General features: G+C 42.9%; 1 protein-coding gene across 4 annotated transcripts; it reads right to left on the reverse strand.

Annotated features, from left to right (window-relative positions):
- Nucleotides 1-402: 402 nt before the first annotated feature.
- LOC118088222 (cytochrome P450 4B1) lies at nt 403-19,033 on the reverse strand. Of its 4 annotated transcripts, none has more exons than XR_004692963.2 (13): nt 16,692-17,035; nt 15,379-15,520; nt 14,680-14,724; nt 12,373-12,500; nt 11,849-11,979; nt 11,083-11,234; nt 9,406-9,512; nt 7,464-7,654; nt 6,706-6,839; nt 6,022-6,086; nt 3,983-4,065; nt 3,420-3,652; nt 403-538 (listed from the first exon to the last, which is right to left on the reverse strand). XR_004692963.2 is itself a non-coding variant. In XM_035121570.2 (12 exons), exons 1-12 carry the CDS (start codon nt 18,895-18,897, stop codon nt 3,484-3,486), a joined length of 1,350 nt encoding a protein of 449 aa, XP_034977461.2. In that variant the 5' UTR covers nt 18,898-19,033; the 3' UTR covers nt 3,205-3,483. The 4 variants fall into 4 exon arrangements, 2 of the variants coding, with proteins under 2 accessions (XP_034977461.2, XP_034977459.2); XR_004692964.2 differs by lacking the exon at nt 403-538 and adding an exon at nt 4,186-4,308 and having other exon boundaries at nt 3,635-3,652; XM_035121570.2 differs by lacking the exons at nt 403-538; nt 16,692-17,035 and adding an exon at nt 18,895-19,033 and having other exon boundaries at nt 3,205-3,652.
- Nucleotides 19,034-19,355: the final 322 nt, after the last annotated feature.

Raw genomic sequence — 19,355 nt, forward strand, 5'->3', positions numbered from 1 at the left:
TATTATTTTTTGTTAAATCCTTTCTTTTCTTTTTTTATAATAATTTTTATTAGTTTTATAAAGAAAAGAATAACAAAGACATACAAAAAACAATCTTACAACAACAACAAAAAGAAAAGAAAAGACAAGAAAAAATATATCCAAATATAACTCCAAATTCTTTTAACATTATATATAGGGACCTCCTCGGGTTCAGTCGGTCTGCGTTTCAATTCATTTTAATCTTTAGCAATTTCTTATACGTTTTTATATAAATTTCATATCATATCAAATCTTTCGTCCCTCTTATTACTTCACTTATTCTCTAAATCCACAGTGTCTATAGAATTCTAAATCTCATCTTAATACACAATTTTAGCATATTTTTTCAAATATATTTTGAAATATTTCCAATCTTCTTCAGTTGCTTCTTCTCCCTGGTCACGGATTCTCCCGGTCATCTTAGCCATCTCCATATACTCCATCATCTTCATTTGCCAGTCGTCGACTGTTGGTAGTTCTTGAGACTTCCAGTTCTTGGCTAATAGTACTCTTGCCGCTGTTGTGGCATAAATGAAAAAATTAACATTTTTCTTAGGGATCTCTTTTCCGACTATACCCAATAGGAAGGATTCTGGTTTCTTGGTAAATGTGTTTTTCAACACTCTCTTCAGCTCATTATAAATCTTTCCCCAGAAATCTCTTACTAATGGGCAAGTCCACCACATGTGGTAAAAGGAACCTTCGTCTTTCTTACATTTCCAACGCTTGTTATCTTTATTATGATACATCCTAGCTAATTTTACTGGTGTAAGATACCATCTATACATCATTTTCATTATATTTTCACTTAAAAGACTACACGCAGTAAATTTCACATTCTGTTTCCATAGTTTTTCCCAATCTTCCATCAGAATATTATGTCTCACATCCTTTGCCCACAATATCGTAACATTCTTTGTTTGTTCATCTTTCGTATGCCACTCAAGCAGTAACTTATACATTCTGGAAAGTATTTTTGATTTTGGTTCTAACAATTCTGTTTCCAGCTTTGACTTTTCCAATCGAAAACCAACTTTCCTATCCATTTTAAATACTTCATTAATCTGATGGTATTGGAGCCAATCATTCAGTTTACTTTTTAACTGTTCATATGTTTTTAACTTGCATTGGTCTCCTTCTTCTATTAACAAATCTCTATATTTTAACCAACCGTTTAACCAACCGGTTTTCATATTCAATCTCTTATGTGTTTTAGCTTCTAAAGGTGAAATCCATTTAGGTGTTTTTCTTTCTAATAGATCTTTATATCTAATCCATACATTATACAATGATTTTCTAATTATGTGATTTTTGAAGCCTTTGTGAACCTTCACTTTATTATACCACAAATACGCATGCCAACCAAATGCATTATCATATCCTTCCAAATCTAATACATCAGTATTTTCTAGCAAAAGCCATTCTTTCATCCAGCAAAAGGCAGCCGCTTCATAATAGATCTTTAGGTCTGGGAGGGAGAAGCCCCCTCTTTCTTTACTATCAGTTAGAATCTTATATTTAATCCTGGGTTTTTTCCCCTGCCATATAAATTTCGAAAGCGTCTTTTGCCATTCTTTAAAACATTCCGTCTTATCAATTATTGGCAATGCTTGGAATAAAAATAACATCTTTGGCAATACATTCATCTTAATTGTTGCAATGCGACCCAACAAAGACAATTTCAGATTTGTCCAAGTTTCTAAATCATTCTTAATTTCATTCCATAATTTAACATAATTATCTTTGAATAAATTCAAATTCTTAGCAGTCATATTCACACCCAGGTACTTCACCTTCTTAACAAATGACAAACCAGTTTCATTCTGTAACTTTTCTCTTTTGATAGAATCTAAATTCTTATCTAAGACTTTGGTTTTACTCTTATTCAGTTTGAAACCTGCCACACATCCAAATTCATGTATTTGCTCCAGTGCCCTAATTGCACTGGATTCTGGATCTTGTAAAGTTAATACTAGGTCATCTGCAAAGGCTTTAAGTTTAAATTGTTTTCTCCCTACTGTTACTCCTTTAATTTCCTCATCCTTTCTAATCAATGAGAGTAAAACCTCCAGGACTGTTATAAATAACAAAGGGGAAAGGGGGCACCCTTGCCTTGTTCCTTTTTCAATTCTAATTTCTTCTGATACCACATTGTTAACAATAATTTTAGCTTTTTGCTCTGAATAGATCGCATTTACTGCATCCAGAAAATTCTGGACAATCTCCATCCTTTCTAAATTCTTTTTCATGAACAACCAAGAAATATTATCGAAAGCTTTCTCGGCGTCTATGAACATCAATATGGCTTTTGTATTTTTCTTTTGCTCCAGCATCTCTAAGATGTCCACCACGTTCCTTATGTTGTCTTTCATATGTCTCCCAGGTAAAAAACCTGCTTGGTCGTGGTGGATAATGTCTTTCAAAACTCTTATCAGTCTGGAAGCCAATATATTTGCAAATATTTTGTAATCCACATTTAATAATGAAATTGGGCAATAGTTCTTGACTTGGGTTCTATCCGTGTCTGGTTTAGGTATCAGCGTGATGTAGGCCTCTTTCCAAGACTCCGGCGCCTCCCCACCTTTCAATATTTGGTTGCATAAGTCCATTAAAGGCTGAATCAGCCAACCTTTCATCATTCTATAGTACTTAGCGGTTAGTCCATCAGGTCCTGGTGCTTTACCCAGTTGCATTTGCATTATCGCTTGTTCTACTTCTTGTCTCAAAATTTGTTGGCTAAGTAGGGATTTCTTGTCTTCGGGGATTTTCTGCAAGCCATTTTTATCCAGAAATTGCTCTATGTTATCCTTATCTTCCTTTCCTCTTTTGTACAGCTGCTTATAATATTTTTGAAAGCATTTTCTGATCTCAGTCGGGTGTTCCAGATTTTTCCCTTCTTGAACGAGGTTTGTGATGGTATTCTGTTTCTGTCTTTTTCTCAATTGCCAGGCAAGTAGTTTACCACACTTATTTGCAGAATCAAACAATTTTTGTTTCATCCATTTGATTTTCGATTCAATCTCTTGATTGACCAATTAAGAAAACTGTGTTTGTAATGCTTTTATTTCTTTTTGTATCTGTGTATTCTTAGGATTTCTTATATATATAACATTATAGTGTAATGGACAAAGGAAGGAACCCAAATAAGTGGTGCCCAAAGTAAACACTTTGAAACCAGTGGACTTAAGTTAATCCAGTGCATTTATTTCAGAATATGATCTGGTAGGATAAAAGGAAGCATGTTGGGTTGAGAATGTAAAAGCGATGACTGAACATTTTTATTGCAGTAATAGCTGACTGAAAATACAGGGGGGAAATCTATATTTGGAAGAGGTGCCATTTCCTGAACCAGCTTCTGTAGAAGTGTAGTGCATAATATTAATATTAATAGTGCCTACCAATATTTATTGGTAGGAATCGAGAGTCCTGAAGCAGACATTACTACTGTGGTAACAGCAAGCATCAGTGGAGAGCCTTCAGCTTCAGATATATCCCATTCATTGATCGGGTGACAAGTTGTGGCATGGGAATCGGAAGGTTGGCAGGATCAGGCAAAAGCTCAAAGCGCTGGAGTGTCAGGGCAAGAGCAACCTTCATTTCATTCATGGCAAACTGTTGTCCAATGCAGTTCCTGAGTAGAATAAAGGGCAACATTACATTACAGACAGAAGAGCATTCTGCAGATGGTCAAATCAGTGCATTTTCTGATGTTGCTCCTTCACTTTTAGATTTCCCTCCCCAGAAATGAATGTCTGGCACCATCTTTGTTCTCCTTTGTTTGCCCAACCCTTTTAGGCTTTTGAGTATATATTGTTTTATGCTGGCAGTTGATTCTGATTTGCTGTGGACTCATCCACAATTTTATAAGCCTTGAACACAGTTGTGTCTTTCATGGAAGATTTATGTCAAAGTCTCCCGTTATGGAGGAAACAGTGCAAAGTATAGGTGAAAAAATATTTACCTTGGCCCTGCAGCAAAAGGCAAGAAAGCATATGGGTGGCGATGCTTTGAATTCTCTGTGGAGAATCTTAGAGGATTAAAATCCTATAACAGAAAATAAGTCGTGGAACTTTGTATTAGAATGGCAGCAGATATAGTGGCCGAAAGAGTTAAAGGAAAAAAAGGGACAGTCACAAAAAAGAATACTGTTCTGTACCCACTTACCAGGTCATAATGCCCATTGAGCTCCATGGGGCTTAGTTCTGTATAGGATTATAGGACTGCACTCTTAGCAATATGTTTCCCCCAGTGTAATCTGAAGGAAAATTCCTTCATATCTATAAATGCCTGGGCCAAATGAGACATGATGTTAATTTCATCAGTGTGCATGTTTTTAAAACTGGAAAGAAAAAAAGATACCAACAGTCCAAGAATGGCAAGAAAAATTAATAGAGTATTTAAAATTGGCAAAACTAACAGCAATAGCAAGAAATGTACCTAGGCGTAAAATAATAGAAGAATGGAAATATGTACAAGACTATCTGGAAAAAGAGAACATAGAAAATAATATAGTAGCGTGTCTAGAATAGAGATATAAAAGGAGAGGAAAAAGGTTTGAATAATAGAAAGTAAATAAAGAAAGTAAAGATAAATAGCAGAAAAAGGGATTAGGTAAAGGGAAGCGTGTTGCAAATAGTAGGAAGGAAATTTTTATCTATTTTCTTTTCTTTTCTTTGATCCATGTGCTCTTTTCACCATTATTATTTTTTTCTTCCTATTTTTCTTTTTTCCTTTTTCTGGACTTTCATTTTTCATTTTCTTTATGTAATTTAATTATTGTGATTTTGTATTTATCAGTTGTATTATGTTGGAAGAGTGGGTTTGAAACATTTATGATTTATATGATTTATTTGATTTAATTTAATATGATTTAATTTGATTTAATTAATCCTTATGTTTGTATGAGTGGATTAGATATGTATGTGATTATATGATTTATATGATTTAATCAATGTTTATGTTGGTATGAATGGTTTTGTCATGTATGAGCTATATGATTTAATAATTTTGTATATTTTTAAAAGATCAATAAAGTATATTTTTAAAATTAAAAAAGGGGAAAATTCCTTCATATCTATAAATGCCTGGGCCAAATGAGACATGATGTTAATTTCATCAGTGTGCATGTTTTTAAAACTGTACACAGTCATTGGGGTGTCAGATCAGCAACAGGCCTTCAGGGGTTGGGAGGGAAATGCTAACCTTTCCCCCCCCTGCTGTGGTGCTGATGTTGCTCCTGAAGTTGCTCTTTGAATGGAGAGGGAAGCCTACACAGTTTTTGTAAGCAGCACTTTAGGGACTTGTGGGTGGGGGTGGGTGGATTTTTGGCAGAACACTTCCATAGGTCCTGATCTCCATAGGCCTTTCTCACCTCCAAACTGGAATACTTCTGGATGCATTTAGTAAGGTAAAACAAGCAAGAAACTGGTAAAACAAAACATTGGGATAAATCCACATATCTAGTCAAATGTTGCAGTACCAGTGAGGCAAACAATTGGTCTCTTTTCTTAAAGAAATTTTATGTGTCTATGGCAATTATTCTGATGTTCTCCACCATCTTTTTCTTAAAGCATGTCGTTGTCGTCTTCATCATCATCATCATCATCATCATAATTTATTATTTATACCCCACCCATCTGGCGGGGTTTCCCCAGCCACTCTGGGCGATTTCCAACAGAATATTAAAATACAATAATCTATCAAACATTAAAAGCTTCCCTAAACAGGGCTGCCTTCAGATGTCTTCTAAAAGTCTGGTAGCTATTTTTCTCTTTGGCTTCTGATGGGAGGGCGTTCCACAGGGCGGGTGCCACTATTGAGAAGGCCCTCTGCCTGGTTCCCTGTAACTTGGCTTCTCGCAGTGAGGGAACCGCCAGAAGGTGGACCTCAGTGTCTGGGCAGAACAATGGGGGGTGGAGACGCTCCTTCAGGTATACTAGAAAATGTCAACTTCTCTCAGTCTCACCAGAAAGGTCAAGACTTTTCTTCTTTTATTATTACCTCAGGATTGTCCCAAACCTCAGGATTTCTGTGAAGACCGTAAATATCCAATATTGTTAGAAAGCCTATGAAAAAGAGAGAGACACATCATCTATTATCATTTCATCAGCAGTGATATTATGTAATCTGAATTAATTGCTTTCCAGTGGCATTTAGCAAACATTCATTCCCCATAACTTGCTGCAAAGACAGGCAGATTTTCAGAGTTGTTGCACGGGTAACCAGGAAGATCCTGCACAGAGTACCGGAAGGCAGCTGGAAAGCATACGACTGTGCTTTCCTGGTCATATAATATTTGTTTGTTTGCCCAATGAATTCATTTAGGTGTAGGTGGGGCCTCAGGAGATGATCCATCTAAGGCTTAGTAGCTCCAGAAAGTGTCCACCTGAACACAGGGGCTGTGTACCTCTGTGTAGGCATGCACACCTGTGTGTGTCCTCCACATATTCCCTGTGTGCATGAATGTGAGTGTGTGCATGCAAGAGTGTGAGGTGGCCGCATCACAGTTGTCAGTAACCCCACAAGGTAGGCCAAGGGTGAATGTGGTCCATAAAAGGTTAGCCACCCTTGATGGAAGTTTAAGAGAAAGTGGAATTAAATAGTGAAGACAGGGTAAGAATGAAGGTGCCAGAGGAAGGAATGAGTTCAAAAGAAGTCTGCAGAACAGAGAGAGGGAAAGCCTACCTTTTGGTAAGCTTCGTCCATCAGCAAAGGTCACAGGTGAATTCAGTTCTCGTGCTATGAGAGGTACTGGAGGATAAAGCCGAAGGCTCTCCTTAATGCACATGGTGCTGTACGTCATCTTTCCCAAGTCGTCCCTTAAAGACACAGCCCAAAATTGCCAGATTTAGGTCTCATAACCATTTATTAAGGGACGCAGGTGGCGCTGTGGTAGTCTTGGGCTTGCCAATCAGAAGGTCAGCGGTTTGAATCCCCGTGACGGGGTGAGCCCCCATTGCTTGATCCCAGCTCCTGCCAACCTAGCAGTTCGAAAGCACGCCCCAAAGTGCAAGTAGATAAATAGGTACTGCTGTGGCAGGAAGGTAAACAGCGTTTCCGTGCACTGTTCTGGTTTCGCCAGAAGCGGCTTAGTCATGCTGGCCAAATGACCCGGAAAAACTGTCTGTGGACAAACACCGGCTTCCTCGGCCTGTAAAGCGAGTTGCGTGCCACAACCCCAGAGTTGTCTGCAACTGGACTTAACTGTCAGGGTCCTTTACCTTTACCTTTTACCTTTTTAACTGTTTATTAAGATATAGCAAATAGGGTTCAAGAGCATAGGAGAGCTTCCCTGGAACCTAAGCAACCTGAGACTTGTGGTCAGAGTACTCTGATTGTAAAATACTCTGCACTGTTGCTGTCCCTTCATCTTCTCTTAATTTTTGAGAAACCCCATAACGCAGGAAATAAACATTTAAGGTTGAGCAATAATTTAGTCTGACCATTGAATATCCTCCTGTCGCCCAAGAAGCTCCATGATCTCCTCTCTGCATCTCTGCTGATGCTCAGGGTTCTGGGCCATACAATAAAAGAGCCAAGAGATTCCACTAGCTGTGGTATCATGACCTTCAAACATGAATGTGTCCACTTCTGCACGTATGTCTTCATCCGACAATGGATTTCCATTTTCATCCTAACCGCACAGGGAACATAGCGTATTATACAATTGGTGAGATCCAATATTTTAAGTTCTCCAAAGACCTTCCTCCTCCCCCAGCTCACATCAAAGAAGGGGGAGGTGCTTCAGAAAGCAGTTTGCCAAACTGCTCTCTGAAGCACCCCCCCCATTAAACAGCTCACCTGGGCCACCGGCCACCCATGATGCTTGCTCACTCATGTGCCTACCCGCCATTCTGCCATCCTGCTGTACTTGACATGGCCACCTGTCAGCAGCCACACAAACTGCAAGTGTGATGACAGCCTTACCATTTTATGTATATACTAGTATCTTGAAGCCCGTTAAAATAACGAGTGCTAGAACAGTGAGCTAAGGAAGGAAGGAAGAAAAGAGGGAGCAGGAGGGAGAGAGGAAGGAAAGAGGGGAGAGAAAAAAGGAAGGGAATAAAGAAGGAAAGAATAAGAAAGAGGGAGAGAAGACAGAAAGGGAGAAAGAAGGAAGGAAGGAAGGAAAGAAAGAATAAGAATGAGGGAGAGGAAGAAAGATGGGAAGGATGGAAGGTAGGAAGGAAGGAAGGAGGGAGCAGGAGGGAGAGGGGAAGGAAAGAGGGGAGAGAAAGAAGAGTAGGAAAGAAGGAAGGGAATAAAGAAGGAAAGAATAAGAAAGAGGGAGAGAAGACAGGGAGAAAGAAAGAAAGAAAAGGAAGCGGGGGGGCGCTTCCATGATTCGGCGCCAGAAAAGAGCGGGAAGGGACCCAGGGGCAAAAAGCATTTCCCGCGCAGCGTGAGGCAGCGGGTGTCTTTTTTTAGGAGAGGTGCGTATAGCCTCCTCAGAGTTGCGCGTTAGCGGGGAGGGTGCTGAGCCGCGGCAGGAGGAAGAGGAGGTGGCGGCTTGCCGGGTCGGCGAGTCCTGAGCCTCTGGGACGCAGCAGTGCTCTGTAGCACTTTGAATCCTCCTCCTCCTGCCGTGGCTCGGGGCGCTCCACGCGGCGCTGCTGGGTGCTTTGTCGGTGCTTCAGCAGCAGCAGCAGCAGCAGCCAGTTCCAGGCGCCAAGCCACGGCAGCAGGAGGAGGATTCAAAGTCCTACAGAGCACTGCTGCATCCCAGAGGCTCGGGACTCTCTGGCCCCTCCCACGGTGCTCTAGGCTGTTTGTGTCCCTGCGTCCGTTGTGTGCTTCCCCTGACGTCGTCGCGTCTCCCGCCGCGTGCACGCACGCCCTCCCGCCTTTCCCAACCCACCCAGAGCTGAGCCCGCCTTGCCTCATTCTTTTTACGGCTATCTTAACCGCCGGGTGGGGAGAGGGGTTGGGATGCGGCGATGGGGTGGCGGTGGGGAACGGCGATGGCGGTGGGGTGGGGGTGGGGAACGGCGGCTCCATCGCACGCTCACGTCACAATCCCTCGCGGTTCCTTTCCCTCTTCCCCTTGCGCCGTTAGTCGGGAGGCAAGGCGCGGAACGGCGGTTTGGAGGGGAAGCCGTTGAGGGAGAGAGAACTGCATTCCGCCCCCCCCCAGCTCGAGGGCGCAAGTGAGTGCGCAGGGATTGCGCTCTGTGCGTCCAGTCCCTGTGTCTGTGGGGCACATGCGCAGTAGCGCAAACCCAGGGACACAGGGAATACTGGACGCAGAGACACTTGTACTTTATTATATAGGATTACAGACCATGGGAGTTTTGCTTGGGCTATGTCATCTGAACCGATTAGTGATGGCTGGAAAAGCCCTTAGCAATATAGCATGCATAGGTGCATTATTTTTGCAATGTTCACCTTTGCACAAAGCAGAATATCCAGGAAGTCCAAATGCCTCTTCTTCAGAATCTTTTCAAGCTCTTTCTCATTCTTGAGGGAATCCTTCCTCTCTCTTATTACCTTCTCTGCATTGAAGACACACAGTATGAAATGAATAAAGCTATGCGCAAGAGGCAAGCAAATATATTTAGACTGTGTTATGCTTGTGGTAACAAAGCCTTTTGTTAGCAGAGCTCTGAAAAGGAAGCTTAGGATGATCAGTAGCTTAAAGAGCTAACGGTCTCCAGTCCAAATTTCAGTCCACAGTTGGGAGCATTAAGGCTTCCGAATGCTGTTTTCTGGGAACCACAGGAGGGGAGATTTCTCTTGTGTTCGGGTTCTGATTCCTGGTTTCCCACAGTGAGAAAGGATGTTGCACTAGAATGGGCTATTGGCCTGAGCCAACAGGCTATTCCTATGTTCTTAGAGAGAGTTACAGGTAGGTAGCCGTGTTGGTCTGCCGTAGTTGAAACATTTTTTTTTTTAAAAAAAATCCCTCCAGTAGCACCTTAGAGACCAACTAAGTTTGTTATTGGTATGAGGACTTTTCGTGTGCTGAAGAAGTGTGCATGCACACGAAAGCTCATACCAATAACAAACTTAGTTGGTCTCTAAGGTGCTACTGGAAGGATTTTTTTTATTCTTAGAGAGAATTATCATGTTGGTATTAAAGCTTCACATAGGAGAAAGCTAAAAAGGAAAAGAGGTCCCAGAATATAGGGAAGATAATAATCCAGATGCAAACTCTGCCCTTTTATCTGCCAGGTTTCCTGAGGGTCTTTTCACCTTGCTGGACATTTAAAAATTCAGTAAAGGTTACATGATCTCCAAAGACAGTTGCTAGAAGCCAGGGAGAAATCCTGAACAGGAATGATGTGGGAAAAGGACAATGAAATATGAGATATGTCTCTGGGGACAGATAGAAATGATTAAATTGGCTGCATTCATGAAAGATTCTGAGAAGTATAGGTAAAGGTAAAGGGACCCCTGACCATTAGGTCCAGTCGTGACCGACTCTGGGGTTGCGCGCTCATCTCGCATTATTGGCCGAGGGAGCCGGCGTACAGCTTCCAGGTCATGTGGCCAGCATGACAAAGCCGCTTCTGGCAAACCAGAGCAGCGCACGGAAATGCCGTTTACCTTCCCGCTGTAGCGGTTCCTATTTATCTACTTGCACTTTGACGTGCTTTCGAACTGCTAGGTTGGCAGGAGCTGGGACCAAGCAACGGGAGCTCACCCCGTCCCAGGGATTCGAACCGCCGACCTTCTGATCAGCAAGCCCTAGGCTCAGTGGTTTAATAAGAAAGATATATTCATTATGTTAGACAAATGATCAGATTTAAGGGTTCCAGAAAGAGAATTCATGTTATTATGAAGTATAAGATGAATTAATAGGAAGGTAAATATATTGCCAAGGTGCTGGTTGATTTCAATGATAAACCCTAGTCTCTCTAACTTTTCTAAGATGACCAATTGATAAATTATTATTTTTAAAAAATTGTCTTGTGCATCATACCAATACTTATACTTATAATAATATCTTTATTTCTTTTGAATTTTTTTATTAGGAAATAAAATTATATATTAGCTCAGAAGAAGAAGAGGAGGGGGGAGGAGGAAGAAAAAAGTTCTTGACAGGAAGTAAAAAATACATACCTGTGTGATGGTGGGCTATTTTGCAAGCTTTGTAAAACTGACGCCCTTTGGAGCTCAACCGGTAAATGAGATCATTGTGATGCAATGGTGTTTTAAATCTCTGATAAGCCAGGAACCCGAGATCAAAAACAGTTCGAATATAGGAATTTTCTCTGTGGACAGTGAGAAATGGAAACCAATAAAACACAAAAAGACAAAAAAGAAGATTAGATATATATAGGGCTACCTCTGAAGACAGTTTCAGAAACTTCAGCTGGTGCAGTGTTTGGCGGCATTGTAGCTCACCAGGGTAAGATGTTTTGAGCATATTGCACAAATTCTGGCCTGACTGCACTGGCTGCCAATTAGTTTCTGATTACCTGGTCCCTTCCATGGTGAGCTAAGCCTGGCAGGGCAGCTTACTCTATGGTCTTAACCCCTTCATGCATTAATTAGACTTAAGCATGGTGGTTAGATGAGGCTGGTTATCTCACAATAAGAACAAACAAATTGGTCCAGAAGTTAGAGGAAGGAACCCAGGGCCACCCATTGAAGCTGACGGTTAAAAGAAGCAACACAGACAAAAGAAAAGTTTTCTTTATGCATTTAAACTATAGAAATTATTCCCCGAAGATGAAGGGATGTCCATCATCCTGAATGGCTTCCTTAACCATATGCAGATCGCAGAGGTGACTGCAATCCTAGGCTTGCTTCTCATGACACAGAAAAGAAGGTCTGTATCTGTCTGTGACTCCCACCATCTCTGAATTAGGCATTTTATACTGACCTGTCTGTTTTAGCATTTTCCTGGTAGCTGAAGGCACATTTCATAATAGTATCAAGAGTCATCAGGCTGACATGTTCGAACATCTCCACTGATGCTGTGGGGTTGTTGAGTTCCAGCTTTCCCCATATATCCTAATATTTTAGGAAAGGGGAAAAAATGAGAATAGAGAAGTCTCCCAAATGATTAGATGATTCATTATTAGAGACATCACCATCTGTTCATCTTGAAAATGTGAATGAACTAATTAAAGACAATATCAAGGTTCACAAGTTAATGAATTTTAGAATTCTATGCTGCTGCAAACTCATTGCCTGCGACCCAAAGGGCTGCTCAACTAGCTTCACACTTCAATGGGGGCTTATGACTCAAACTTTTCAAAAGATCTTTGTGGTATGTCAGGTAAAAGAAAAAGAGAAATTAGAGGCCCCCTGAGTCTGCTCAAAGCAAGACTGAGATCATCAAGGTGCATGACCTACTTCTTAGACTGGTGCTGACCTCCTGAAACTAACAATGACATTTCTTACCAGCATATCTTGGACTGATTCTGCCATAAGAGGCACATAAGGCTTCAGAATATTGTAATGGAATCCGGGAGTCAGCAGTTTTCGGTGCTGCTGCCACTTTGGCCCATTCAGGATTAGAAGCCCCCTTCCTGCCAGGGAAAGGGAGAAAAATGAGGAACAGAAGCCAAAGATAATGTTGTCTTTCTTAGGCACATACACCAGGGTCACGTGGTAAATTATCCACCACAGATGACAGGGTTTAGAGTAGAAGGATCCACCCAGTACTATATTCGACCCATTGAAGTAGGCACTTAATTGCTGGAACAATTCAAGTTAAGAATCTATTTACCTACTAAAGGATTTCTGAAACATGGAATGCAGTGTGTATATTTCCTTACAACCCGAAAAGTCCATATTCATAGACTCTATAAGGACAGATTTTTGAGATTTTAGGGAAACATACTATAGAGTCTGATTCTTCAGCAACATGGGCAGAAATCAGTTGGCCAAAGGAATAAAGCTGGCATTGAAGCCTCCTGGAAGGCACCAGCTTAACAAATATCAGTAGCTTCCTGTAGACCACGGGTGTCAAACACAAGGCCCGGGGGCCTAATCCGGCCCGCCAGACATCGTCATGTGGCCCGCGTAGCCGCCGCCGACATTAGCAGCTAACAGTAGTTCTGGAGCCTGCGATTGGCCGAGGGTCAAAACCGGGGGCGGGGCTGCAGGCGGAGGCTGGGGCGCTGGAGCCGCGCTGACGGCTTTGGCCAGGGAATTTCAATTTCGAATGAGGCTGAGGGAGGCGGTGGCACAGCGGCCAGACGGGGAAGTGAGATGCAGGAGGAGGAGGAAGCCCGCCGAGGAGATAGGAAAGCCCTACAGGCGCCGCCAGCAAAGTTGGTGCCGGGACGGAGCAGCGCTGGATTTTTTTTTGGCGGGCTTTGCTGTTGTCTCCGAGAGCGAGTGAGGCGGCACTGGGGAGCCGCCGCCCGCCACTTCCCTTCCTCTCCTCGGCTGCATCCGGGAGTTGGGCGAGCGAGCGGGCGAAAGGGACGCGGAGTGAGCCTGAGGGGGAAGTAGGCGAAGCGCAACAGCCGCTCTCTTGATGGAGCCGGGTTTCTCTTCCCTCTTTCCCCGTTTTCTCCTCATAGACACTCAGGAGGGTGCCTGGCTTTTGCTCTGCCCCCCACCCCCGAGCCGCCCTTTGGCTTCTCAGTTCCGGCGGAGCTGATCCCCGGGGGGGGGCGGCCGGGAGGGAGGCGGCGGTGACGGCACGGATTCCTGCTCTTCCCGCTCTGCCGCCGCCTCCTCTCAGCCCCTCGTGATGTAGGGCTCCAGATGGAGTCGCCTCGCAGTTTGAGTAGGTGGGAGGGGAATTTTTTTTGGGGGGGGGAGGTTTTCAAGCCTCCTCTGCCTGCAGTCCCGGTAGGGAGAGGCGGTGGCGAAGACGACAACAGCGCCACCAGCAAAGTTGGTGCCGGGACAGAGCAGCGCTGGATTTTTTTTTGGCGGGCTTTGCTGTTGTCTCCGAGAGCGAGTGAGGCGGCACTGGGGAGCCGCCGCCCGCCGCTTCCCTTCCTCTCCTCGGCTGCATCCGGGAGGTGGGCGAGCGAGCGGGCGAAAGGGGGGGGGAAGAGCAGCTCTGAGGCGAAGATGCACATCCGCTGGGGCTGCCGCCGCCTTCCTCCTCGGGAAATCCGCTGCCCTCCCTCAGCGCGAGGGGAAGGGACTCTGGCGCTGAGGAGGGAGGATGCAAAAGCAAAGCAGGGAGTTGGCGCTGCACCACATGTTCCTGCCCCTCTCCAAAACATGGGGGGGGTGCAAGGTGTGGCATCCTGCCTAGCGGGGTTTGGGTGTGCGCAGGGCAGGAGAGGGAAGCCCTCTTTCCATCTGCAGGTTTTTAATCCCAGCAGTGGCTTTCTCCTTCCTGTCAAAGGTTTAGTTGAGCCCCCCCCCAAGCCGTCGATCCCCACCTTTAGTTCAAATTTCCCTCGTTTACATCCCCTCCCACACACGCGCCACGACGCAGGAATGTGATCCGCGTGGGGGAGGGAATGAGCTTACATTATTACAAAAAACAGTAATAATTGAATGCAGTGACAATAATTTATGATAATAAAGAGTGGACACATAGTCCTACAGACACAACCGGCCCTTTGAGGGTGACCAAACTGCTGATGCGGCCCCCGATGAATTTGAGTTTGACACCCCTGCTGTAGACCCAAAGGAAGTCTGAACTTTGGAAGCTGTTCATATATGTATATGCTTCATGCAAGAATATCACAGTAAATACAGGAATACATAAAATTAGTGAGAAAAAATACATACCAATCCATGGAATTAGGAATTTGTATATTATAAGAGGTTTAGGATCTGAATAGTGTAATAAATGAGAGACAATGAGGTTAGCATGAGATGATACAGTATTTGTGAGAACAAGTGCAGATGTTTCATTTGCTAAATTGCACTCTGTTGCCTCAATCCAGGGAATTCTTATGGGCACCCAGAGCTCCCTCACTTGCCTCTCCTTGTTTTTCAGCAGCCAGATCCAATGCACATTCCCACATCCTTGCACATGTGAATTAAGACAAACAACCTTTGCAGGCCCAGCTTATTCCAAGGTGTGACCATTTCCTTGCCCAGCCTTGGGGACTCCAGACATTTGTTGGGCAAATAGTTGTGCTTCCCCCCAATTTCCAAAAGGAAATATCCAATTCTCTAATGTACCTGTTGAACTTTGTAGCCTGCATTGTGCCTTCTCTACCAATCTGATCTGAGCATTAAAGACTTGGGTAGAACTAGAGCTGGGAGTTGGAGCTCTTTGCCTGGCAGTGAGGGACTGGTGGTAGTTGGAGTTCAAAACATCTTGAAGGTTGCTTTAGGATGCCCTTGAAATATGAATCACTTACATTTATATCTCGATAAAACCAAAGAGCAGAAGAGCAGTGCAACTTGCTGCACGAATAATTTTGACAGCCTCTAGCATATTCATTTAACTGCATGATCAGAGGAACATAAGTTTCTTACCACCTCTGCTGTACACTGTCTTTGTATATTCAGGGTGGTTGAGGCACAGGAAAGCCAAGAAATTTCCATACCAACGTGGATAACAGTGCGGGTACTTTTCTGTCCATGCTGCCGCGTTCAGGAATTCTTCCTCAGGCTTCATCTGTATTGGTAACCAGTTTACATCTTGGTTATTGTGATTAAATGTTTAGTTCAGGATGAAAACAGATAATCAGGTAATGTAATAGTGTATAATTTTCAGCTGGGATGCATATGTAACAAAGAAATAATTCACCCACTTGGCTCAGTCCTAAAACCACAGTCTTTTTAAACCTGTTTCTTTCTATTCGACATTGGCCTCCCCTTATCAATTTCATTTCATTGGATAAGAGAAACAGATCCATCACAAATGCAAACTGTTGCATGCCAAATATGGGAGTCGGGGAGTAAGGGTTGAATATGGAACTCGAGATCAGCATATTGGGGAGGCCACAATACGTGGCAATACCCTGTTCAAAATTTCAGCACTTCAACAGGAAAATGAAATGGATATACATGTGAGTCAAAGTCCACCTCAATAAGGTTGTGGCCTTTCCCCCCTCCCAAATTGTTGTCTTGTCAAGTATGTTCCTTTACACTATAACTATTGCCTTCACACAGTAGGGAGGGCACTATGACTAAGCCCACAATGGCCATGTATCCGGTTCCTAGTGGGCGGCAGTTGCGGCCCCTTGTTGGCGGCCCTCCATTCAGAAGGTGCCATGAATCATGTCCCAGTGACTAGCTATTGTAGATTCCTTGGGCAAATCAAAAGTTCCAACAGTCCAATCATGTGCAGCCAATGAGTGGAGCCCAGTCTGCTGACCCAGCACAGCCGTCCCCAAGCCAGCTGCCTTGCAGGTGCCAGCACACTGAATGGCAACATTAATGAAGCAGCACATTTGATAGAAAATAGCCTTTTAGAATGTGACATGAAGCTGAGGAAACACTCGGCAAGAAAGTAATTATTCTGTGTCACATCATAAAGTTTAAATCCACTGATTTCATCTATCTTTCTGTGTTCCTGATGTAGTCTTTGCATGCCAACAACAACAAAAAACAGATTTATCCTTGTGATATGAAGCAGAGAAAGCACTGTGGTAGGATTCCTCTGATCCACAATATGAATTGGAACCAGAGCTCCAGAAAGTAGTTATTCTGTGCTCTACTCTTTAGGCACAACTGAACGGTGGCAGGTAACACAGAATCCAGTCAATTTCCAGTTCCTTATCGAGAAATGCAATTTCGCAAAGAGAGACCCAACATCTCGCCAGGAAAGTCAGAGAATCCCTTACCATGTGGATATGGCCATATAGCCAGTGGCTTGGAGGTCCTGGGAAACTCCTAAAACCCTTGATCAGTTTCTGCCTTGTCTGAAATAGCTGGATGGCTTTCAGAGCCACGCAGGTGAAGATCAATGCCACAGTCCAAAAGAAAAACCAAGAGGAACTCCCCGGTAGCCAGGACCACAAGAGATTGATTACAATTTCCATAACCAGCTGCCTGCTGCTTGCTTTGCTCCAGTAGCTAGAATAAGTCCTCAAAAGGTTTGCTGTTTTGCTGGCTTTTTTCTTGTGAGTGGCATCAAATTACCAGAACAACTTTTTGGCAGCTGGTCCTGCAGGAATCTGGGAACTGTTTAAACCTCCACCCACACACTCTAATTACTTTCACCCATTGGGTGCTGATGAATCCTCCCCTTTTTCTCACTTCAGAGCTGGATCAGATCACTGTTATTGGGAAATGCTGTTTTAATTAACTCCATGCAAGGTGAAAATGTACTTTATCCGTGGAAGTATTTGGTACACCCAGAATTCACTGATATTCAAAGAAGATATCACAGTGACTTCAAGGGAGGACTGGTATAGAGAAGGGCATTTGATAGGGAAGAAAATATTCTTTCGGTTTTATGTTTGCCTCTTATTTTGTGCAGTGTTTCTACTGAGCAATAGCAACTGCTTCCAGTTGGAATAAATGGTGTCAGCCAACCCCTGCTTGAGTTGGGCTTCCCTCATCATCTGCATGGACTGAATCCTATACTTTTGGAAAAGGCTCTATCAAGCCAGAGGCATCCCATGAGCCAGTCTCCCCTCAGGAACTGATGTCTACCAGTAGCTGCAAATTCCCCAATAGTGATAGGGGACATATTTGATTCAATTTCCATCTTTGTTTTTGTTTTTTAAATTGAAACAATAAAATACAAGAAACAAAGCACATTATTCAAAATTTGCCTTTCTCCGAATTTTGCAATGTAGTTCTCCAACATACACTGAGGTAAATGGTGCATAAAAATGCATGTATTTGGGGAAATGAAACCGAACAACACATTCTATTAATGACATTGTTTTGCAGAAATATGCCTTGGGTCCCCAGATGATGTTCGCCCACAGCTCCCATAATCTTCCACCATCTTAGTCAATGGTCAGGGATGATGGGAGTTGTAGTCCAACAACACCTGGGGGCTCAAGGTGGGAAAAAGCACTGCTCTAGGTTTGGTTGGAGGAAGTTAGCAGCTTGGAGCTATTCAAGGCCCTGCTATTGGACTAAGCCATGGGCTCCCAGCTGAGGTTAGGTTAGCTCAAGAAAGGAAAAATACATGAGTTATACCTAAAAAGTGTCTCATTTTCTATAAAATTATTATTTTATTCATATGGTAGGTTGTGTAAATTTAGATAGCTTAGTTAACCTTTTTTAAAAAATGGTTAATACATTTCCATAAGTTGTACAAGAAGTCAAAATGATAATTTTTCTTATTTGCAACTTCTAGATTTATTATTCATTCTTCTATTATCACAGTAATTTATATTCCATAGTTCAGGAAATCAATGTTTCCAAGAAGTCTTACAAATAACTTACATATTTAATAACTACAACAAATATTTGTTACATATTTTTAAAAAGTGTTCAGGACCCTTCCCACAGAACAGTTGATGTGAGATCAGCAACAAGGAGGGGGCATGAGAAAGTCCAAAAGATCAGGATTTCTCCTTGTACAGTCCTTGAAACACAATAGTTATGACCTATTTTTTATTTAGCAGATGGATGCATACTTTGTTTTATTAAAAGAACAAACCCCAAAGTCAACGATGTAAAACATACAAAAAATTAAAATCCAGGCATATTAAACTTTGATTTCAGAGTCTATCTTGCAAATAACCAAAGCTCTGCAGTAGACAGGTTCAATAGTACCCAAGCCAGTTGCCTTGCAGGTGCAAACAAACTGCACGACAACAATAATGAAACACCATTATTTCATAGACAATATCCTTTCAGAATGTGATATGAAGCAGAGAAAGCACTGTGGTAGGATTCCTCTGATCCACAATATGAATTGGAACCAGAGCTCCAGAAAGTAGTTATTCTGTGCTCTACTCTTTAGGCACAACTGAACGGTGGCTGGTAACACAGAATCCAGTCAATTTCCAGGTCCTTATTGAGAAATGCAATTTCACAAAGAGAGACCCAACATCTCACCAGGAAAGTCAGAGAATCCCTTACCATGTGGATATGGCCATATAGCCAGTGGCTTGGAGGTCCTGGGAAATTCTAAAACCCTTGATCAGGTTCTGCCTTGTCTGAAATAGCTGGATGGCTTTCAGAGCCACGCAGGTGAAGAGCAACATCACAGTCCAATAGAAAAACTGAGAGAAACTCCCGGGGAGCCAGGACCACAAGGGATTAATTAGATTCCCCATCGCCAGCTGACTGCTGCTTCGTTTTGCTCACTGCCTAGAAAAAGTCCTGAAGACTTTCTGATTCGGCTGGCACTGCTGGCTCAAAATGCCAGAACAACTTTGTGGCAGCTTGTTCTATAGTTATATGGGAACAGCTGGAACCTTCGCTCACACATTCTAATATGTTCCACCCTGTGGGCACTAAATCCCCACCTTTTCCCCACATCATTGCTGGATCCAGGTCACTGTTATTGGGAAATATTGTAATAATAATTCTTTGCATGT

This window comes from Zootoca vivipara, chromosome 7 (assembly GCF_963506605.1).
Source record: "Zootoca vivipara chromosome 7, rZooViv1.1, whole genome shotgun sequence".
Lineage (NCBI taxonomy): Eukaryota > Metazoa > Chordata > Lepidosauria > Squamata > Lacertidae > Zootoca > Zootoca vivipara.

Excerpts from the sequence above, each read along its gene's own strand:
- LOC118088222 (XM_035121568.2), bottom strand. The coding sequence starts at position 16,889 with ATGGAAATTGTAATCAATCTCTTGTGGTCCTGGCTACCGGGGAGTTCC. Across the intron at positions 7,655-9,405 it reads ATATTCTGCTTTGTGCAAAG|GATGAAAATGGAAATCCATT; the intron begins GTGAACATTGCA and ends CTGTGCGGTTAG. Across the intron at positions 4,066-6,021 it reads AGGTTTGGGACAATCCTGAG|GATTTTAATCCTCTAAGATT; the intron begins GTAATAATAAAA and ends TTTCTGTTATAG.